We start from the raw sequence: 24541 nt of genomic DNA, 5'->3' as shown, positions 1-24541 counted from the left end.
TTGCATGCATTTGTAGAACTAGTGTGTCATGGGGGAGGTCCTTTCAGCAAACATTGTACCCATTCGTTTTCTCCAAGGACAATGACGTTTTTCAGTTCCTGACTGGTTTGTGCAGTTTAGCAAAATAGATGAGCCTAGAGATTATGATGCAGAACCTAATTAACAACACATTGATGTGAACTTTAGGTAGAGATAGTCTATTTTTTTTCCCGCCGCTCTTAACTCTTTCATGTTTGACATGTCACTGTGGTAAAGGTAGCCTGGATACAAAGGCTGTTTAATCTGTACTAAAAGCATTATCCCTTATGTAAATGGTGGTGAACAAGGTAGGTAGCATGGACCATCAAGTGTGCAGCAGCAAAACTCAGCCTCCTGCTTCTCATCATATTTTTTCCTCAAAACAATATATTGTGGTGAGACTTCTGCCACAATAACTAACCACCCACAGGCTTAGACCATTTTCACTCTCATCATAATAAGATGGTCACTAGCTTAAGTACATGCTTCTTCAAACAGCCACAATGGGGATTAGAACAATGCAAGGAAATGGTGAGGAAGGTACTATAAGAGAATGGAACATGAACTATGAACCAAATAGTGTGATCAGATTCCATTCCATGACTTCTTAGTCCTCTTCAGGGCCTAGAGAGACACTGAGCAGCACAAGCTGTGTGTGTTAGCCATTTGTCTAGAAGCCTGAAAGAATTACAGGGTCTATCTGTGTCCCACAGTCTCAAAACAAAACCCCTTTTATAATCATTACAACCAAGTTCTGTCTCTTCTCTACCACTGACTAGTGGTTGGGAGCATGGGAGGGCCATGTGCCCAAGACTAGAACAGTTCCACTCGGTATCTCAATTTTTAAGTCATGCAATTTACTGAGGATGAGTATACCAATAAGGCTATTAAATGCATCGCTGGAAATTTCTGCAGCAGTGCAATACTGATTTCAGTGTGTATCAATGTAGTCTAATAGTGGATTGAGAATAACTATTAAACTGCAGTATCGCACAAGGAACCCAGATATACTGCTGGAGAAATTCAGAAAAATCTAGCCCCTTGGAAACCACTATTCACTTCAATGGAGCATTAAACCTGATATAAGTACACTGCCAGCATTTAACTCATAATAAATTATAATAATTATAAGACTAGGAGAGGGAAAACTGACATAGCAGGGGATCTTGTGGTTTAGACTGCCTGTGGGAGTCAAATCATTAATTGCTAATGCTACCGGAATATCTAGGGACTTCTAGTAATTTGTTAGGTTGTTATTATTTATAAAACATTGACTGTGTATTCAGCATTGTACAATGCACACATAAAGACTGTCCCAGCCCTAAAGAGTCTGAAGCAGGGGTTGGCAACCTTTCAGAAGTGCTGTGCCAAGTCTTCATTTATTCACTCTAATTTAAGGTTTCGCATGCCAGTAATACATTTTAACGCTTTTAGAAGGTCTCTTTCTATAAGTCTATAATATATAACTAAGCTATTGTTGTATGTAAAGTAAATAAGGTTTTTAAAATGTTTAAGAAGCTTCATTTAAAATTAAACTAAAATGCAGAGCCCCCCGAACTGGTGGCCAGGACCCGGGCAGTGTGAGTGCCACTGAAAATCAGCTTGCGTGCTGCCTTTGGCACCCGTGCCATAGGTTGCCTACCCCTGGTCTAAAGGCTAAAAGGCAGACACATAAAGTAGGATGTACAGGGAAACCCAGTGGAAGACACTGTCACTGTTAATTGTTTTAGATCCCGTTTTGCGTGTGTGTGTGTGTGTGTGTGCGTGTGTGTGCGTGTGTGTGTGTGTGCATGCGCTCTGCCGGAAAGCAGCCGGCATGCAAGGAAGATGGAAAAATCCTAGTAAAATTTAAAACTCAATTAAAATAAATTGCTAGAGTAGTAGGACTATTGCAAACAGCTGTTTTACATAAACCAATGACTCCTGAAAAACTATAACTACTTCTAAGCAGAAACTAAACCGTTGCTGCCAGGAACATGCAAACACCTAAGCAAGTTAAATAGCATTAGCTGAATGCACAGTTTTTGTTGCTGTTGTTGAAGCTGCATAAGGCCTTCTGTCTAACCTTTGGCTTAGCAATCAATGTTACTGGATTTGTCACCATTAATTAACAGCTATAAAATATGTGTATTTCTTGAAGGATTTCAAACTAATCAACTATCTCTCAGTTTTAAGGTTAACATTTAATTTTAAAGGAACCAGATAAAGAACCATTGATTTACTAATTGATTGATAATGTGGCCATCATTACACAATATCTGGCTTTGAGAGCAAAAATTAAAAGCATGTGTCTATCTGTGTGGTAGATTTTTGATAGCAGCCCAGCTCTGGTCAAATCTCTGCAAGGAGACCAGAACTGTAGTTGCTTTCTGACTGCTCTGAAATTCTGTCCCACTCAACTGCATAAAAGCAAGCTTCTGGGCCTCATTTCAGGCTTCAAAGGGAACCCTGCTATCCCTTATTTTCCCAAGTTTCAAGGGAGGTGGCTACTTCCAATCTGATGACAAACTCTTTATACAAAATGATTAAAGTTTGTTTTAATTATTATAAAAATTAAAGTTTGAAATGTTTCCACGTGTAGATCTTGAACCTATAATTTTGATCTCCACTACAGGCTGCCCTTGACCTGCCACACAGACCTTACAGGGTAGGAAGCAGGGTGCAGGAACACACATGCATGGGAGGTTGCAGGTAAGAGGGCTGGAGCATGGAGAGGGTCAGGAGCAACTGCTAGTGGATGCAGTGCTACCATCACAGTGGAAAGTGCTAGTAGCAGGCCCATTGTTGCACTCAAATGAAAATTAAATACCAGTAGATAAACCATCGGGTTACTAAACGACACCAGCCGTCACCTCTAATTTCCATCTACCAGCAACAAATCCCACATGCTAACAGCAAATTTTCTGCTGGCTAAAAGTATTGGTTGGGCAGATGTATCTTGGACCATTGCCAGACTGAAGGCTAAAGTTTGCCAAACTCTGACTTAGGTGGACCATAAGGGAAAGCCAATTATTTTTAATTATCTCAAGGGCCATTGTCGGAAAAAGTCTGATTTAAGTAGTGAAAGAGCCAAAGATGACTACTAATCAAGAATACAGTATCTGTAGCTCAATTATTAAAAAGAATCCGAGTGTATCTGCAACTTTTGTTTATTTTGTATGTGTGTGCGTGTTTAAAACTTCTGTTTATTTTCAGCCCCATGTATCTTTCGGAGTACTTCACTACAGGGAGTGACAATGCTATTTGAAGCCATGTTCTTCCTAGCTAACTAGCCTGTAGCATGTCTGTACAGATCCTCTTTGTGTTGTATTTTATCCTGTCAGATTTTTAAATGTATCTGATGTCAAAATGAAGACAGCTTTTCTCAGGCAGGTTCCCCACCCCCTCCCACCTCCCTCTGTTTCTTCAAGCAATTTAAAAAGAAATAATAATGCACCTAGCTGGCTCAAGGGATTGGTAATAGAAAACAGAGCCTGTCACCACTTCAGATCTATTCCAGCCCAAATCAAATCTAATCCAGCCCTGGCCAGTATTGGCTGAAAGTTTTTACCATGTGATAATTATGTGATGACCTATGTGAAGTGTCATTAGTCCAGTTCCCAATAGACATATGTCCATGTAACAAAAAACACCTTCACAGTTGCCACTAATTGGAAACAAGCTGGCAAATTCAGTTGAGAAGACAAGGTGACTTTCTCACCCCATGGATCGTACAGTAACGTGGTGCCAAAATACTAACAAGCTGCTCCCTCAGAACTATTCCATGTTAGTCGGCAGGACACCCTCTCTTGTCATGGGCTGAACAGGCAGCTGGGGAATGGGTCACCTTTGGTTTTTCAGGTGAGCAGGTCACCTCTGACTGCTGCCAGCATCCCCTAGTTGGTATGAGAGGTCAGGTAGGGAAGCTTTTATCAGGCAGGTTTTTGGGGTGGGAGTGAGTCACCCCTGACTGATGAAAAGGGAAGGAAGAGAAACAAACTTCCAGCCTCTCTCCCAATACTGGCTCTTCAGTCTCCAGACTGGGGCTAGACAGGCTGGAAGGCATGTCTATACCCAACCTTCTGCTACAACAGTAGAGCCCAGATGGCTGATTGCTTTCCACCCTACTGATGGGTTTACTTTGGTTTCTATTTTCCCAGGCTACCTTCACAGGGCAAAGGGCTAGAGATTTATTTTTTTCTAAAATGAAAGCTGAGACTCTCCTCCACAAGGTCCAGTGACTGGGCCTGCTAAGAGTCCACTCTAGTCCACTTCAGTTCATCAGTGAGGGTGGTATTTCCAGGATATGGCTGCAGCACCATAATGGAAGAGTTTAGGGAAATTTGCATTGTTTCTGCCTCTGTTGCAGCTGTTACACAGAAAGAGGTCCATATTTAGAGGTGAGTCTAAAGGGGGTCTAAGTTGGTTACCTTACATTTGCTTACATCCATATAGACTCCTTAGTCTCACATCTAAATACCAATGTGTAACACATACACCCCCATTACCTCTGAATTTGGACCACTAAGGCTATGTCTACATTACCACCTGTGTCAGCAAAACTTATGTCTAGGGACCTACCAACTTCACAGCCATGAAAAACGCGACACAGACCATGAAACACCACATATGTAGGACCCCTTGTTCCTACGAGCACCTGAGCAAAGGGGGCTCCTAGCTCCTGCTCGGCTGGGAAGGGACAGGACTTGTCCATCCCCTGCACAACTGCTCGTGGTGGAGGAGACCAGACCCACCTCTGAGTGCCTCCTCCTGCTGCAAGATGCTCTGGTACTGTGCAGCAACCCCAGAGGTTCCTGCAGCTGGAGGAGGCTTGTAGACGTGGGTCCGATCTTCCCTTGTTCCTAGGAGCACCCCAGCAAAGCGGGCTCCCAGCTGCTAGTCCGGGCAGGGCTGGGGCAGCACAGGACTTGCTCTTTCCCTGCAGGGCTGCTCTTGGGTATCTCTCCTGGCTGCAGATAGCTCCGCATCACCTCATCCCCACTCTGTCCAGCTCTGAAGGCAGCACAGAAGTGGGTCAGGACTGCCACAGTTACAACACGGTGAAATTTCAGATTTAAACGTGAAAACATGAAATTTACCAATTTTCAAATCCTATGGCCATGAAATTGACCATAATGGACTGTGAATTTGGTAGGGCCCTATTAATGTCACTCAGGGATATGGACATTCCACCTGCCTGAGTGACATAAGTTACACCAACATAAGCACTAGCTTCTCCCACCGACATAGCTTATGCTGCTCACCGGTGTGGGTTTTTTATACCGATGGGAGAGCTCTCTCCTGTCAGCATAGAGTGTCTTCACCAGACATGCTGCAGTGGTGCAGCTGTAACAGTAGAGCTGTGCCGCTGCAGTGCTGTACGTATAGACATGGCCTAAGTCTTACTGCATGCAAGGCTGTCTATGTTAGTGTATGAGACAAGGTGGGCAAGGTAATAGCTTTTATTGTACTATCTTCTGTTGGTGAAAGAGACAATTCTACAAGCTCCACAGAAGTCTTCTTCACATCTGGGAAAGGTAATCAGAGTGCCACAGCTAAACACAAGGTGACTGGGCAACAAAATGGCAGATAAAATTCAATGCTGATAAATGCAAAGTAATGCACATTGGAAAACGTAATCCCAACTATCCATATAAAATGATGGGGTCTAAATTAGCTGTTCCCACTCAAGAAAGAGATCTTGGAGTCATTGTGGATAGTTCTCTGAACACATCCACTCAATGTGCAGCGGCAGTCAGAAAAGTGAACAGAATGTTGGGAATCATTAAGAAAGGGATTGATAATAAAACCAAAAGTATATTGCCTCTATATAAAGCCATGGTACACCCACATCTGAAATAGTGCATGCATATGTGGTCGCCCCATCTCAAAAAATATATATATATTTGAATTGGAAAAGATTCAGAAAAGGGCAACAAAAATGTTTAGGGTTATGGAACAGCTTCCATATGAGGAGAGATTAATAAGACTGGGACTTTTCAGCTTGGAAAAAAGATGACCTAGGGGGAATATGATAGAGGACTATCAAGTCATATCTGGTGTGAAGAAAGTAAATAAGGAAGTGTTATTTACTCCTTCTCATAACACAAGAACTAGGGGGTCACCAAATGAAATTAATAGGCAGGAGGTTTAAAACAAGCAAAAGGAAGTATTTCTTCACATAACACATAATCAACCTGTGGAACTCCTTGCCAGAGGATGTTGTGAAGGCCAAGACTATAGCAGGGTTCAAAGAACTAGATAAATTAATGGTTCATCAATGGCTCTTAGCCAGGATGGGCAGGGATGGTGTCCCTAGCCACTGTTTGTCAGAAGCTGGTAATGGGCAACAGGGGATGGATCATTTGATGATTACCTGTTCTGTTCATTCCCTCTGAAGCACCTGGCATTGGCCACTGTCGGCAGATGGGATACTGAGCTAAATGGACCTTTGACTGATCCAGTATGGCCGTTCTTATGTTCTAACAGATTGTGAAGCACAAGCAGTTAACACATGGTGCAAGAAATCATTCAAAATGAAATGGTCAATTAACACCTCAGCAGTCCTAGGGCAAAGGAGAGCTAGTGGCTTACAGAATGTAAAAATAAGACATACAACCAGTGACTCTATTGAGTCCGTGATTTTGGGTGTCTAGCAGCGTTCTGAAATTAAGCTGCTAGGCTCATCTTTCAAAGATGTTGCATAGGTTTCCTTTGAGGATGAGGACTGAGAAGTCAGACGTGGAGTAATTTTTTTGTGGAAAGTGTTTGCCTATGGGTGATGTGGTGTTTTGTCTTTTATCATTTTTCTGTGTGACTTTTCGTTTGAGATGGTAGTGATTATCTGGTTTCACCCACATAGTTGTTGTTGAGGCATTTGATGCACTGGATAAGGTACACCACATATGTAGGACCCTTGAATCTTGAAAATTATGTTGAGTGGGGTATTGATCATCATAGTAGTGGATTGGTGTATTGATTAATTTCTTAGACTGCAGTGATCATTAAGGGTTCAGTCTCCTGAGTGCTACAACATCAGGAAAATCATTTCCAGTATAATTAGAATCTGAGACTTAAAGAGCACATGAGCACATGAGAAACAATTGCAATTTATCACAAATCCCTTATTAACAAATCCACTAAATAAATACACAATCCCACAAACACTGAAATACAATAGCAGATAGAGAGATAATGCAAAGTGTTTAGCCCTATTACTCACATCACTCACAGCTCCTTCTAGGGAACCCCAGAGTGCCAGCCATTATCTTCCTCATCATCATCATCATCAACTTTATCGTGTCCATTATCACCAGTGGTTGTCATCCTGGCATCTTCTAAGGCACACAAGCCAAGATACAAGTTTTACAATGTTTTATGCTGACATCCACTGAGGTTCATACATATTTATGAAGGTTTCAACTCCTTTTCCTTATCTATACTTTCACACCCCACTAAATTTTGGGTGTCTTGTTTTAAATGTGCTAACTTGTTATTCCCCTTATACTCATTAACATTTACATCACTCAGTCACCATAGGAACTTGTAGTTAGCACACTGCTGACACCCTATATCTCCAAAAATCCCCAAAATATTTTAACCAGCTTTAACTGAAACATTGCAATATATATTCCTTGAATATCAGCATCTATTACTGTAACTGTTTCATCTTATGACATAGGATCACTCATTGGTTAGCTATTCATGTCAGCCTATTTTTAGGCCTGAGGCATTGTTTGGTTAAGCTAAATACCTTGCAGACCTGAGGCCTGTAGACCTTTGTGATACAGTATTAATCAAAACTTATTTCATATCATTCAATCTTGAATATACCTTGCAGGGCCTTCCTTCAACAGCAGTCTGTAAAGAAACACTTTTCTTCTCATTGGTTTCCTGCAGTGACCGCTGTGTGAAAATATGTTCAGACCAGGGTGGCCAAGTGCCTGGTTTTCTTATCTTTACTCTCAACTCTCTCTTATTCTAGGCCCAAATGTACCTCAGCCACACACATACTACGTCTTGCCCTGCTGTTATTATTGTAAATTGCTTAAATCATAAAAGATTCCTCATTAGTCGTTACTTAGTCCTGCCTTGAGTGCAGGGGACTGGACTAGATGACCTTCTGAGGTCCCTTCCAGTCCTACACTTCTATGATTCTATGAAACATTGCAAAAAAATTATATTTATGATAAAGAATTCAATTGCACTTCATTATAATCTTCCATTAGATTAGTCACTCTGTCTGGGGGACCATATAATATTGTCTTGATACAGATTAGATAAGTATATCCTGAGAAAAATGTAGGCGTTTTATTAACTTTAATGTCTTAGAGCAAGAAGTTCCCACAGTCTCTAGAGTATTAATCCACTTGAACCAGCTAGTAAAAAGCTGTTACATAGAAACCTCCAAATTTTTATAGACATGTTCAGAGAGTGGACTATAAAGGAAATATTTATGAAAGGACATTTTTTCATACAGGAAATTTTACGCATATGCTCACTGACCCAAATGAGTTGGATGTAGAGGAGACAGAATTTAAACTATCCATGTACCTCCTACTATAAAAGGGAGGTATGAATCCTTAAATGTAATATACATGATTTTATTCTTTAAAGGAACCATGGATGAATTTTATCTGTTAGATAGGTCATTACTTCATATTTATGCAGAAAAAGTACTATATGTCAGCAGATATGAGTGCTGTAGTAAACAAGCAGCAAGAAATCAAGGGTGCATGTTACTTAGAATGCAAATTGTAAGGCCAGTCCTTCTCCTGGATGGAATCTTCTACTTTCTCAGCAGTTGCAGCTTATCAAGGGGAAACTGTTGTTTCTATTTCTCTGGCTTGGGACATGCAACTGGTAAACCAGGACCACAGGTGTTCAAGTCACCATATTGCTAATTCCAAGCAGTATGTTTTGTTTTTTTTTACCTTCAGAGACTGAAGTGCTTTAGGGCTTCAGTTTTCAAAAGGCTGCTGCCAGGAAGCAAAGGCTATAGAGCAAATTGCTAGTGTCTGTGAATATCTTGAAACATATCTGAGCATAACTAGAAGTATTACATCAAAATAAAGACTTCTAAGGGGTTCACCAAGCGTTACCTGGGAAATTCATCACAATACACTATTAGTGAGGGCCTATGAGTACACACTTTGGACTAAATTCAACCGTGAGGTAACTACATTGAGTTTGGTGGCATTACACTAGGTATTAAGTTATCCCATTCTGTATTTTTTTTTTAAAAAAGAAGCTGTAGCTATTCCCTTCTTAGGGTTTGTCTACACTTTGAGCCGAAGGAGTAATCTCCTGCTTGAGCAGACGTACATTCGCTAGCTCTGATCGAGCTAGTGTGCTAAAACAGAAGTGTAGCTGCGGCAGCACAAGTAGTGGGAGAGACAAGCCACCTGACTACGTACCCAGGGTCTCATGTGGTATCATCCACAGGGCAGCTAGCCTATCCAGCTGCTCCCTCTGCAGCTGCTACACTCCAATCTTAGCGTGCTAGCTCGATCAGACACTGTGCCACATGACATTAGCACAAGGAAACAAGAGAAATGTGGTCTAGATGAAATTACTATAAGGAGGCGGCATGAGGGAAAAAACATGCTTAAAGAGTAGTTATCAATGCTTCACTGTCAAACTGGGAGGCTGTATCTAGTGGGGTCAGTCCTGAGTCCAGTACTAGTCACAATGAATGACTTGGATAATGGAGTGGAGAGTATGCTTATAAAATTACGTAAGAATGGCCATACTGGGTCAGACCAAGGGTCCAGCCAGCCCAGTACCCTGTCTGCCGACAGTGACCAATGCCAGGTGTCCCAGAGGGAGTGAACCTAACAGGCAACGAACAAGTGATCTCTCTCCTGCCATCCATCTCCATCCTCTGACAAACAGAGGCTAGGGACACCATTCCTTACCCATCCTGGCTAATAGCCATTTATGGACTTAACCGCCATGAATTTATCCAGTTCTCTTTTAAACCCTCGTATAGTCCCAGCCTTCACAACCTCCTCAGGCAAGGAGTTCCACAGGTTGACTGTGTGCTGTGTGAAGAAGAACTTCCTTTTATTTGTTTTAAACCTGCTGCCCATTAATTTCATTTGGTGGCCACTAGTTCTTATATTATGGGAACAAGAAAATAACTTTTCCTTATTCACTTTCTCCACACCACTCATGATTTTATATACCTCTATCATATCCCCCCTTAGTCTCCTCTTTTCCAAGCTGAAAAGTCCTAGCTAATGAAACCAAGCTGGGAGGGGTTGCAAGCACTTGGGAACATAGGATTAGAATTAAAACTGACCTTGACAAATTGGAGAATTTTTTTGAAATCAACAATATTAAATTCAATAAAGAAAAGTGCAAAGTGCTTTACTTAGAAAGGAAAAGTCAATGCACAACTACAACATGGGGAATAACTGGCTAGGTGGGAGTACTGCTGAAAAGGATCTGCAGGTTTTAGTGGATCACAAACTGAACATGAGTCGACAATGTGATGCATTTGCAAAAAAAGTTAATATCATTATGGAGTATATTAACAGGAGTGTCATATGTAAGACACAGGAAGTAATTGTTCCGCTTTCCTCAGCACTGTTAAGGCCTCAGCTAGAGTATTGTGTCCAATTCTGGGATGGTTTAGGTATATTTGGTCCTGCCTCAGTGCAGGGGGATGGAGTAGGTGACTTCTCAAGATCTCTTCCAGCCCTACATTTCTATGGTTCTTTGTGTACTCAAGCTGGAAATTTTGCCTTCCAGCTTCAGTGTAGACATGACATTAGCAATACGGCTCCAAAAAGTAGTACTACTAGGAACTGTGGCACAGCACCAGCCAATCAGCACTTCTGATCTCCTATTTCCCTGTCCTGCACTTTAATGACTAGACAGAACAAATTCCTGCAACTCTCTTATTCCCTTGAAGGCTTCCCTTCCAAACACTGACAAAGGCAAATCCTGCTAAGTTTATGAGATGCGATCAGCTCAAATCCTAATATGTCCATATTAGAAGATATTTGCGCTCTATATTTCAACTCCCTAAGGCTACAGGAGTCTTTCCAATTACTTCACTGGGGTTTGGTTTAGACCCCAAACCCATTTATGCCATGCTCTTATTTCCAATTCACAGAGAACCCTCGTCCTTTAAATCCCTTCTCAAACCTTCTTTAAGAGATTTATAAACTTTAGTCTTTTTGTGTCAAATATCAGAGGCATCCGACGAAGTGGGTATTCACCCACGAAAGCTCATGCTCCAATACGTCTGTTAGTCTATAAGGTGCCACAGGACTTTTTGCTGCTTTTACAGTCTTTTTGTGGATATTTAAAAATTGTAAACCTCAAGATGCATTAGTCATCCCAGTGACTGGGTAATCATATCGCCTTCATTCTTATCTAACCCCTCACTATAGGGTTCATCTTTTCCTGGTTTGTTCTTGTTTAACACATGTCCCAGTCCTACAAACTACTCTATGCAGGTGCCTCTGTACCTGCATGAAACAGGCTGCAGATCTAAGAATATAGACTGTAAACATTTTCGGGGAAGAGACTCAGGCTACGTCAGGGGTCAGCAACCTCTGGCACACGGCTCGCCAGGGTAAGCACCCTGGCGGGCCGGGCCAGTTTGTTTTCCTGCTGCATCGGCAGGTTCGGCCGATCACAGCTCCCACTGGCCAAGGTTTGCCGTCCCAGGCCAATGTGGGTGGCGGGAAGCCGCAGCCAGCATATCCCTCACCCGCACCGCTTCCCACCGCCCCCATTGGCCTGGGACGGTGAACTGCAGCCAGTGGGAGCCGCGATCGGCTGAACCTGCCAACACAGCAGGTAGACAAATTGGCCTGGCCCGCCAGGGTGCTTACCCTGGTGAGCCGCGTGCCAGAGGTTGCCGACCCCTGGGCTATGTCTACAGTACAATCAGAAAGTGTAACTGTAACACATGAAGACATAGTTGAGGTAGCTTTGATCTAACTAGATCAAAGCTAGATTGGGTAACAGTAGCAGGGAAGCAGCTGGCAACATCAGCTGTGGAATGGGCTAGTTTCACCCATGTGCACCAATCACACTTCCTGATTGCAGTGTAGACACACCCTCAGTCTTTACTTGTTCCATAATGTACAACTTCTAGCATTATTTTGCAATAATTTACAATAATTTCTTCAAGCCCCACAAAAAAGTAAATGAATATATCTCTTGCTGGGCTAAACAATATGCTTTCTGAAAGTTCTCATGGAGAGCAGAAAACAGTCACTTCAGTAGTTATATGCTATAATATTCCATCTGGAATCAGGTTACCCTAGGTGAAAGTTAAAGGGGTGAGAAAAGTCTTAAGTAATTTGCTCCGCTAGTAGCATTAAATGATTTATATGAATTCATAAAATGTTCCAGGTCAGAGTTAGATAAAACCAGCCGTGTGTATTTGTATAGAAAAGTAAATTATGACTACAGGGAGTAATGCGAAAAATTTAGGAGCAACTTTTTTATTTATTGTACACTCTCCTGTATAGACGGTGCCTTAGGGGAAGATGTCAGGGAATACTGTCCTGTGTCTCTGTAGGGAATATTGAAATATTAAAAGGAAATAGTATCAAGCATTGTGTCCTACTAGCTGTATATGAAATCCATTTGTAAAATGATATTTTCTGTGGATCTGCGGAACAAATAATAATAAACACACACACATTGAAATGCAGCCACTTCCTAGGGTACAGGGTGGCAGCTAGCTGGCATATTATGCACTGTCCAAGAGTGAGTGAGAGGAAATTTACCCTACACTTACTAAAAGAGCCATGAGATGTTTAAGGTTCACACAGAGCAGACAGAACCTTTGGTGGAGAGTTTCAAACCACCTAGAGATTTTGGACACCCAATTCCTATGGGAATTCCTTAGGCAGCTTTGAAAATCTTCACCTCAGTTTTCATGGTCTAAACCAAACATGAACTTCATAGAACTCATCCTTTACAAGGGAGGGATGAAGTGGCCTGGATAGGATTAGAACCTGTGATCCCAAGATATTGCCAACCAAGAGCAAAGGGATGCCAAACCGCCCCTCTCTGATTACCAACATTAAGCTGTAATTAGTAGGTGAAGAATGGGATTTGGTGCAGTGTGACAGAGGAGCAGAATGGAAGCGCAGCGCTGCTGTCTCAGGCTGGACTGGATGCTTTTGTTCTAAGAAAGAGAAATGCATTGCTGGAACTAGAGTTAATATAAGGCTGGCAGCATTTGGGCAGAGATGAAATTATAACATACAAGAGAGAGGTTTGTCATTACTAGAGCTGGGCAGGATTTCAGAGAATACATTTGGATTCATACAAAAGTCAGATAAACATATAAAAATGCTCATATAATGGTGTAACTTGTGTTGTGTAACTTGCACATGTCCAGTAGAGAGCCAGAGCCAGACTGTGAGTGGCCCGTGTGGATGTGTAAAGGAAAGTGCACAAGCAGCTTTCTCCACCCATGTGTTCCCAATGCAAGGCCCAATCACAGTTGCAGATGCTGCACTCAAAGGAAGACAGAGGATACTTCCTGAGGGCATCCTGTGGGTACACATCACTCCAAAAGAGGCACCAGCTGGCAGAGAAGGCCAAGTGTTTTGCAGGGTGCAAATTACACCATTCCAAAAAGTGGGGCGACCTGGGCAGTACCTGGGCACACTGAGCTGCTTGAAGGACAGATTGCACTTCCCTGAGTAACAATCCCTCCCTGAGCTCCCTCCAGGCAGTGCAACTCTGCAGGGTCCCCAACGCTGGCCACAATTTGGCCCATTGTTTGAATATGTCCGAAATATGGTGATGGCCAAGATTTAGGCAGGTGATTTTTTTTTTTAATTTAGGGGTGAGCAAAGGGGCAGAATTTTGCTACAGATAAAATTTAACAGAATTTAAAAATGTTTTTATAGTACGTCAGACAGTTCTTAAAGGTATGTAACAGTGCTCACACAGTATAAAAGCCAATTTCAATTAACACTGCTGCCGTGACGAACCTTGAGTTGGAGCTCCCAGATTTAAATGAGAGGGAACTGATGGCAGGATGTTGAAGGGACCTTGACTTTAGAATTCACTCTATTCTCTACCCCTTTATAGCTCAAATCTGTTGATCTTTGGAACATGTGGCAAATTCCAGCTCAGATTTACTGGTACACTCCAGATGTTTTGTGCTATGCTGGTTTTGCAAAGCAGCTGTAAACTCAAATTTACTTGTCCAGTTAAATTCGGTTTATGATTGCTGTGTGTCTGCAAAGCAACCAGAGAATACCAGTAAACCATGCCCTTTATCAATTTGTTCAGGCTTTTGGGGAGAAATGCATGACGGTTAGTATTGTTTTGATTTGGAGTAGTTAAGATTTGATATATTGAGATAGCCTTTTTGTTGGTCTAGTTGTGCCATGTGGTTGAGGATTTATCACTTACTGCTTTTGTATGCATTATGTTCTACGGTTTGTTAAAAGCACCTAGAGTTTTGGACAATCGCTTTTTAATTGTGTTTAAATCATAAATAAATTCCCTTAAACCATAGGAAGTAGAATATTTAGAGTCTCTTATTTAAAATACATATTCCGTTTTCAAAATATTGCCATCCCTGCTCTTTGTCAGCTGGTAGTATTGAGTGAGCTTCTGCATCAGTGATTCTATCTTGAGCTTTGAAACTGATTTCCCTGATCTTGAGATGTGAAGATTCAGGACATTCCCTATGCCTTCTTAACATAAATCCACAGAGTCACCAGGAGCAAGGATATGGGAGCAAGAATATTGTAAGGAGTGAGACACTTCACGTCTGGATCATCAAGCAGAAATAAACGAATTGGTCGGAATCCTACAGGATAAACTCAGCGAGTTCCTGTAATGAATGATAAAAGTTGAGTCTTTGTTATCAAATACAGATCCATGTAAAATGTTTGGTCAGTGCTAAGTCTGGATTACTGTAATGTCAGGGAGTTATCCTTGGAGAACCCATGGCTTATATGGAATGAGGTCACCCCGTTAAGGCCTGATTCAAAATTCATCACTAGGAATCTTTCCACTGGCGTCAATGGGCTTTGGATCAGGCCCTTAATGGTGTTCTTCATATGGAGCACAACACACCTGTGCTTTGTATACTGCACTGGTTGCCCATTTGTTTCTGAGGGCAGGATCCTATAAAGCTCCGTGTAAAATCCAGTTTTATAAAGTCCTGTGTAGTTTGGCTTTTGGTGACCGTAGGGCTTGACCTTGCACCACTTAAGTCAGTGGAAGTATTGCCTTTAGTTTCAGTGAGTAAGATGCATCCCTAGAGACCACCTGTCCAAACATGCACTGGAAAACCCTTGCTAAAAGGGCAAGGAGCAAGACATTCTCAGAGGGGAGCCTAAGGACTGGAATTTGCTTCGCCGTTGTTTCCAAAACGCTTAAATTTGTTGTCCTTTAGGAAATGCTGCATTGCCTATTGTTGTATCAACCAGGCAAGGTACTAAGAACTTCAACAGGACTTTATTTTTACAGTGGAATCCTCTGTACCAAGCTGCTGCTGCACCCTCTGTAACTCTCACTCAGCCTTCTCAACTCCTCCCCCCTCCTTTCTGTTTCCTGTCCTTTCAGACTCCCAACAGCCAGTGCTCCCAGTTCTAATAATTACAAGCACGTCTAAACACCACACCTATCTATTTGCTCAGGCTTTTCCGTAGTATGCATCCTGCACAGAGTAGATTGGCGGGAGAGGGAATTATTTTTGAGTTAAATTTTGTCAATTCTGTTTTTAATTTATGATTGTTAACTTCTATAAACACATGCATATTTTATAAATCAATCAATAAACAAATTATTAAAATTTAGACCAGAGCTGTTCCTTTATGCACTCCTGAAGCATGAGTTCGGATGCCCTTTATAGTTGTATCCCAGCTAGTGTAAATGTGGACGGCATCTTAATCATATAAACGTGTGATCCTGTTTAAAACACCTACTAAAATAATAGCCTTAGCTGTGAGTTTCACAGGTTAATTATGTATTGTGTTAAAAAAGCATTTCCTTATATTAATCATTTTAAATTTGTTGCTTTTGAATTTACTCCCTTTGCCTAATTAGATTCTGTCATTCCCACACTTTAATTAACCAGAAAGCTTGCTGTTGAGCAATGTAAGATTTCCTGCCTCTTAATATCTGGCAGCATTTCCAGCCTCTACCAATGCAGGAAAAGAAAGAACAGGACTGGGAATCAAACTTGGGGTCTCCCGTACAATAGAACAGTCATTAGCCACATGGCTGGAGCATCATTTAAATTGAAGATCAATTTTGCACAATACAGATATAACAGCTACATCTGGCAATCCCAAATCTAGATTGCGAATCTTATTTATTACATTTGGTAAGGGAACTGCAATGGAATGGGAAAACTGCAGTTAAAAACTGAAGATAGTGTCTGCTCAGTCACAGTGATGAGGTTATTTGAAAGCAAGAAATCTGAATATAAGAAGACATCAATTCTCCAGAAATCGCCAACAGCAAACAAAACAGATGGATAATAAAGCTCCTTACCAGTCACTGAAGCAGTAAACTGTGACACTGGAAATCTGCCAATGCCTTTATCCCAGTTCTCATGAATGAATCTGACATTTTATGATGCCCATTTAAGGTAGCCTGGAATGACTGGATTATTTGTTCATGATGTTTTACCTTTTCACAAGTTTGTCTCTGGCTTTATATTTGAAAAAGCCTGCAGTTATGCTGAGAATTTTCAACTTTCTAGGACTATTAACCATCTTAATAGCACTCCTGCTCTTTTGAATCATTATGCTCTGTAGCAGTGCAAGGACTCTATTCTGTCGACACCGTTTTGTATTTTATCTACACAGCTCACAGTAGTTCCTTGAATCAAATGAGAAAAAGAGAACTGCTGTTATCTATCCAAGGCAGAACTGGTATGTTATTGCTCTGATTGGTGTATTTTTGTACATGCCTAAAGCCTAACAGTGAGCTGTTGAGTGCCCTCAACTCTCACTCAATTTGCCAATGAAGTCATTTGGAATTGAGAAAGCTGAGCATCTCACAATAGGTACTCAGCACCTCACACAGCTGGGCCTCTAATTACTCAAAAATCACATACAAATATATTTCTAGTAGATGCCTATTCATGTAGAATTGGCTAGGCTGTGGGTCAGAAATATGTTCTGAGTTACATACCCTGTAACTTCCGTTGGGTTGCATGGGGTTCTAGTCATATTGGTCCCTTGCTGTAAAATTCTCCATGAGGTTGACGCGTCTTACAATAACTCAGTGTAGGTTCCTTTTGAGTTATTAGGTTTCTGCAACAATGCAACAGAAATAGTTAGGGCAACACCACAAGCCTGCCATCAAGTTCTGTTCTGCACAGATAAGAGCGGCACTTTTTTGTAACATGGTGGATGCCGTCACTGTGACTTTCAATTTTGAGCTGTGAAGATGGATAAATAATCGTAGTATTAACAGAATAAAGAGCCTTCTTGTATTACTACAGGCATTGATCATTCCAAGAATGGCATTAATGTTAATGTGTAACATTATGTTATTAATTACTATTATCGATGTGGACTGCGGTAGTGGCTAGGGGCTCAAATCACGCATCAGAGCTCCACTGCGCTAGGCACTGTACACACGTGAACTAAAGAGACACTCCTTGCCGTAAGGAGCTCACAGTCTAAGCACAGGATGACAGACAATAGATGGACAAAAACAAACAAAAGGGAGGACAATGTAACAATCAAGAGACTAACGAGCATCAGACAGAGCACACTACCCACTAGCCAAGAAGAACTTTCCTAGGAGGAGAGGGGTGAACACTAGGGCAGAATTTGTCCCCAAATACCGGACAATTCTTCACCTCAGTTTTTCTACTTGAAGAAGTTGAACACAGAAACTGGGATTTTCTTTCAGGGGCGTTAGATGCACAGCTCCCATTGAAACCCAATAGCAGTTGGGTGCTTCACCCCCTCAGGGCTTGTCTACGCTACCGCGTGGGGTCAATCTAAGATACGCAACTTCAGCTACATGAATAGCGTAGCTGAAGTCGACGTACTTAGCTCTACTTACCGCAGTGTCTTAACTGTGGTAAATCGACAGCTGATGCTCCCCTGTTGACTCCGCCTGCGCTTCTCATTCTGGTGGAGTACCAGAGTCGATGGGAGAGCACTCAGCAGTCGATTTATAGACATGATAAATCAACCCCTGCTGGATCGATCGCTGCCCGTCGATTCGGCGAGTAGCATAGACAAGTCCTAGATTCCTTCAGAAAACCCAGGTTTTTTTGCCCAGTAGAGTAAATTTGCATGCGTGAAATTGTGTCTTTACATCAACAAGGATAGTAGTGATCACGCCTCTGAAACCTGGGCCCTCTTGTCATTAATTTCAAAATTGCCCTCCACCTCCCGATGCTCTCTGAAATGCTTTTCTCAGTTGTAATCCACATTGCTTCCTCCCTCCCTTCTGGGGCTGCTGTGGAGAGTTAAGGCTGCAGCGGGGCCTTTTTCAGTTGGAGATTTAAAGCGCTCTGGCTAAGAGCTTCTAACTAGGCTAAAAATACTGAGTGATGTGTAGGGGGGAGGATAAACCTTTTGTAGGAGACTTGAGGGTAACCTCCCACAGTCTTTTTATTGAAATGCCTGCAGTTTTTGGTACAGTTCAAGTTCAAGTCAAGTCAACCTTGGCAGGGATGACAGTAGTAATCAGAGAAGGGGTTAACTACACCTCTACCTCGATATAACGTGACCCGATATAACACGAATTCAGATATAACGCGGTAAAGCAGCACTCCGGCACGGTAAGATTTTTTGGCTCCTGAGGACAGCATTATATCAAAGTAGAGGTGTATATGGGTAACACTGAGCACTGGGCTTCACTGGTTCACCAGCAATAAGGCAGCCTGGGATTCGTGCATCCTCCAGACCCCTAGGCCAATGGGGCTCCTTTGGAGCACTATGAGCAACTTCAAGTTGCTCTCTCCCAGTAGAACCCCTGAGGAGAAAGGACAGCAGTGCAAACGTTAGCTGTCTTTCCTTGAAATATATGTTGAGTTACACTCATGTAATAAAATGCAGAGCCAAGTGGTAAACTCCATTCACCTTAGACCGCTTCACCTCCATCAAGCCCATTAGACCACAGCTCTATAGGAGAAGCAATATTCAGTCCTGCACCAAGGACAGGTTTTGTAAAGGGAGTTGTGTGGTACAAAGACAATCAAACTGGATCTGTCAGCCAGGAAGAGAGGATGTGGCCCTACCTGGCCAAAGATCACCTCCAACCCGGCATTTGAGAGTCACAGCAAGTACAGCAAAAGTCCCCTTAGGGTCCTGTTCTCTCTCCCATGCCTCTCAACCAGGCCTCTGCAAGGGTAACTGCAGCCCCTTTCTAGGATAGCTGTGACAATTTGGGGAATCTGTCTATGTACAACCTATGAATTCCAGTTTGATTTTATAAACTAACTAAAAATTCTCTGTTTTTCATTTTTTAAAAATTTTAAACAGCCAAAAACAAGACAAAACAAACAAAAAAATTGAAAAGTGCAAACATGTAAAAGCCAAAAAAAAGGGCGGGGGGCGAGGGCGGCCACATTTTTTTTTGCTTGGGGTGGCAAAAACCTAGAGCCGGCCCTGTGCTGTGAAGAAGCTGTGGCTCAGGATCCAAACTGAGCTCTGGGACCCGGTGAGGGTCCCAAAATTCAAGCACCAGGCCATGCCCAGATGTCTACACAAATCCCTATGAGCCCAAGTCAGCTGACCCAGGCCAGGCACAGGACTTTTAGCCCTGTGTAGACACAGCCTGAGAGACTTGGAAGGAATCCGGAGGGACACTCAGAGACAATAGAAGCAGGGACAGGAGAGAGGAACAGGGGGGTATGCTTTTGTAGCAGAGGGGTCCTTTTAACTGCAAAACCAGCCACAGAAGAAGAAAACTGCAACGAGGGGAGAGAGTGAATGAGTGAGCAAGTGTCAGAGAAGCCACATGCTGGAGGGTATCCTGGACTCCTTAGAGGACTTGACCTAAGCCCAAAGTATGCTCTAGAGTGGTGAGGAAACTAGGCAGGGAGCGGTGTACAGGCATTTTTTTTTGTCTAGATCTGTATATTTCTTGTGCTAGCTAAAGTAAAAAAATTGATTAGTTTTTTAAACCCTTACAAAGCCTGTGGGTCTGTTTGTGTACCATGCCCTTGAAGTGGTGAACTGTAAACTCAGAGTGCCCACAGGCCTGGCATTCTGGGAAAGCGTGTGCTTAAACTACTGGGGAGATTAGCAGATCAGCACTGGCCCTGGTGGCCTAAGCCAGCTGGGCTGTGAGGCCCTATTTCCACAAAAGGGTACCAGACAGAGAGCCAGTGCCTACAAATTGTGCCAGGGAGGCCAGGGAAAGAGACAGTGCTGCAGCCTGCTTAGACCATGGGAAGCTTAAGAGTACACTGTGTGGTGGGACCCAAACCCAGCAATCTGGTGAGTGTCCAGCTCAGGGGAGCTCTACTAGGGCTGTGACAATAGTAACACTCCAAACAGAAGCTTCTCTCCCAAAAACTACATGCTGATGCTCCAAGACAAAACGTACAAACAGCATTCTTTCCCTGTGCTTCCCCTGTAGTCCTAGCTCAAAGGGTGAGACAGGAATGGAACCAGCAGACTGTTGCACATGAGTTGGAGGCACTGGGGAGTGGTTTCTAGGTACTTTGAATTAGTTTTGGAATGTCTTTTAATCTAACCACTTTGTGTCAGTTATAGGTTATGCTCAGTAACTGTATAACACACTTCATGTTTTGTCAAATGATGTGTATTTTTTGGTATTTATTTATCATTAATGTGCATGAAATTCTCTATTTCTTTTTTCTAACCAATCTTCAGGTATCTCAATGCCAGTACCTGTGCTTGGACTACAAGATGATTCCAAAGTGTTCAAGAAAGGTAGCTGCCTGCTGGCTGATGAGAACTTTGTCTTAATAGGCTCTTTTGTGGCGTTCTTCATTCCTTTAACCATCATGGTGGTCACCTATTTTTTAACTATAAAATCACTTCAGAAAGAAGCTACCTTATGCATTAATGACATTGGCACAAAGACCAAGTTTGCTTCATTTAGTTTTCTCCCTCAAAGTTCTCTGTCATCAGAGAAACTCTTTCAACGCTCTTTGAACAGAGAGCTGGGGAATTCAGGAAGGAGGACTATGCAGTCAATCAGTAATGAACAAAAAGCTTCCAAGGTTCTTGGTATCGTCTTCTTTCTGTTTGTTGTGATGTGGTGCCCGTTTTTCATCACCAATGTGATGGCAGTCATTTGCAAGAAATCCTGCAATGAAGAAGTCATTGGAGGACTGCTTAATGTATTTGTCTGGATTGGCTACCTTTCTTCGGCTGTCAACCCATTAGTATACACACTGTTCAATAAAACCTACCGTTCTGCTTTCTCACGTTATATTCAGTGTCGATACAAGGAGGAGAAGAAGCCTTTACAGTTGATTTTAGTGAACACCATACCTGCTTTAGCATACAACTCCAGCCAACTCCAGCTAGCACAAATGAAGAGTTTAAAAAAAGAGGCTAAAATGATGGCCAAGGATTATTCCATGGTTACAATCGGAATACATCCTTTAGATAGTACCTCAAAGGGCAGTATTAGCCCAGTCAGTGAAAAGGTTAGTGGTGTGTGACTCTGCTAGCCTGTCAACAGCTGCCATGGCAACCAATGGTATGTACTCAGAAAACTTCATCTAACTCTGAGAAGCTTTGATAGCTTAGGAACATTAGCCCTGTCTAAGAGAACTTCAATAGCATCACATACACACGTTATCCAGTTAATGACAAACAGGGTTAAAATGCTATCAAATGTGCATTTTTTTCATACAGTATTTCAGCTGTTTTAAGCACAGGCTTTATTAAACTTATTTTTTTAGTATCCTAAATAATATATTTCTTAAAGAAAACAATTTATTGTATTATTATACCATGGGCTGTGAAGAAATTAATGTGTTTCTTTTCCTTCTGCAAATGAAAACAAAGCTATTGTTTGGTTTACTTGCTGGTTACATTTGAATTAATTTGTCTTGCTACAATGTAATTTTATCATTAACTGAGTGAGCACTTTACAGGATTTTACAGGAAAAGAAAACAAGTTAATTTATGGATATATATTTAAAATAAAATAAATATTAAAGAAAATGCTATGAAAATCTGTATAGATCAACTATGTGAAAAATTTGGTGTTTTTATGGCTATTTTTCCTTTCCAATTACAATTCTGAAATGTTGTTGGGTTTTCTGCCATTTGTTCTGTACTTCAAGTTAGTTCTCTTCGAAAGCAAATTAAATTTGAAAGTTCCTTTGTCACTACAAACATTATTGAGCTCTATTTTCTATTTCATTTTATCCCTATTCTGAATGTTTCACGTGCACTGGTTTAGACTTTAAAATATACTTTTACAAAAAGGCTCTGTTGAGCTTGGTTCTCTACTACATTATACTGATTTTACAACAGTATAAGTGAGGTAACAGGGTGGAAAATCAGGCCCTGCTAAATAATTTCAGGTTTAATCCTGTTGACATTTCTCTTTACAGCTCCCATAGGTTTCAAATATAATTAACTTCAATGGGAGTGCTGCATGAGTAAGGAGTGGGCTTTAACAGAATATCTTTCCTCATTTCTGCTTGATTAGAAAGGACATTAATATGGTATTTTCCTTGTTTTGTTTTAATGTTTCTATACTGAGAATAATTAGAAGACTGAAAAAGAAGTGTTTTTTTCTTACTAGAATTTGGTTTTCCTCCATCACATATGCAAACTATTTTGCTGTTGCTAGAGGGTTGCTCAGGAATGCTGTGCTGCTTGCATTATTTGGCTACAATATTCATGAGAGATGCCTGGGCTGATCCTTACATTTTGTGGAGGCCCACTGAAAATAATGAGATTCTGCAAATGGTGTAGGATTCTACCTGCACAGATGTAATGGCAGGATAGTTGGATTATTTAAAAAAGCATCAAATATTTTACTTTGATAAAAAGGCCTAATCGTGCAAACATTTATTATGAGGTGTAGCATGTATTTCCACTGAACCCAGTAGGATTCTGTGGGAGAGTAAAATTACAGCTGTTGCTACTATCTGCAAGATTGCATCCAAATATTAGACACTTACATGGACTTTACAAACAGGTATAAGAAAAGCAAGGCACCGTCCAGTTTTAGAACCTATCAACTGAAAATAAAGGGTCACTATTTGGTCAAAAGGTATGAGCCAAACCCTAATGTCTTCCTTAAGTCACTGAGTTGCACCAGCATAAGGAGCGAAAGTGAGGACTTTAGCATTCGGCCCCAAACCAAATTCCCTTAGATGATGAAAAATGAAACAATGTTAAAAATCTAATTTAGAGCCTATTGTGGCCTTGCACCACGTGCACAGGGGATGAGTCATAGGAGCCTTCCTTGGTGCAAAGAACAAGTCAGATTTCAGTCTGCACTGACTTCAGTGCAATCATTACTCGCCACTGGTGCATACTTAGGAGATATGAGAGCCGTGGTATTTACCTGAACCACAATATTTTCTGAAGCACCTGAGTGGGTGAGTGCTTCTGCACACAATCTCCACCCTGGGCTGTGCTTTACAGACATAACCGAGCATTTAATTTCAACTGACTATACTGTTTATTTATTTTCTGCATCTTATTCAGCTTGGCCAAGAAAAGCAGACTCCTAATTTCTAGAAAATTTCATTTTCTGTCTCTAACAACACTAGTACCATGTTGCTCAGGTTGCAAACATTTCTCAGGTTGCAAACTGAAGGGAAGAAATGTTGCAGTCTGTTGCGAATTATATCTGTAGGCCACGCACCGTTCGTTTCTAGGATGAGGTACAAAAACCAAAGATTTACAGAGTGTCCAAATAAAGTTTTATTGCACAACGTTCAAACAACGTTCGAACGTGGTGTCCCCCTGCCAGTAAGGGAGAGACCCAGGCTGCAGATTACATAGAAGTTATATACTTTTTAGGAGTGCATGCTACCCTCGTGAATCGGAAGCCTTAACCAATAAACAAGCCATTTTCTTATCTTTAGCCTATTATAGTTAATCACTGTCCTCGTGCTGGCTAGTGCACAGTCCAGCTGTTACCTTGCATGCTAGAATTTTTCCTTAATTATGTTGCTACAGCTGTGTTCCTATCCTCTTTCCTGTTTCTGACTTTATCTTTCTTTAATGCTGCCCTTGGGAGCCATGTATGTGATGTGCTCGCTTTTAGTTAATGATGGATACAAAATAGGGAAACTTACAAAATGGAGTTGCTCATGCTAACTACCCCTAACAAGTCTAAACAAGTAATTTTAATTAATTGTTTTACATTTCATTAAAGGATGCCTATTAATATACAGTTCTTTAAAACTTATTAAAATAAAACCTATCTTTTAGACCTATGCTACCTGACAGTGTCCTTTTAATTAATTAATATAGGTAATAGAATTTACCTTTCCACTGGAAAGCAATGTACAAGACATATATATATATACACATACACACACACACACACACCTCTACCTTGATATAATGCAACCAGATATAACATGAATTTGGATATAACGCAGTAAAGCAGT

General features: G+C 41.5%; 1 protein-coding gene across 2 annotated transcripts in view; it reads left to right on the top strand.

Annotated features, from left to right (window-relative positions):
• HTR2A (5-hydroxytryptamine receptor 2A) overlaps positions 1–22224 on the top strand; it is a 39791-nt gene extending 17567 nt beyond the window's left edge. For both annotated transcript variants that reach the window (XM_044990034.1, XM_044990026.1), the window contains exon 4: positions 20817–22224. In XM_044990034.1, coding sequence (XP_044845969.1) covers positions 20817–21616 — 800 coding nt within the window. In that variant the 3' untranslated portion in view covers positions 21617–22224. The remainder of the gene's footprint in view (positions 1–20816) is intronic.
• Positions 22225–24541: the final 2317 nt, after the last annotated feature.

The sequence above is a fragment of the Mauremys mutica genome, chromosome 1 (assembly GCF_020497125.1).
Source record: "Mauremys mutica isolate MM-2020 ecotype Southern chromosome 1, ASM2049712v1, whole genome shotgun sequence".
In the NCBI taxonomy this organism is placed as follows: Eukaryota; Metazoa; Chordata; order Testudines; family Geoemydidae; genus Mauremys; species Mauremys mutica.
This window is presented reverse-complemented; position numbering and strand designations above follow the sequence as displayed.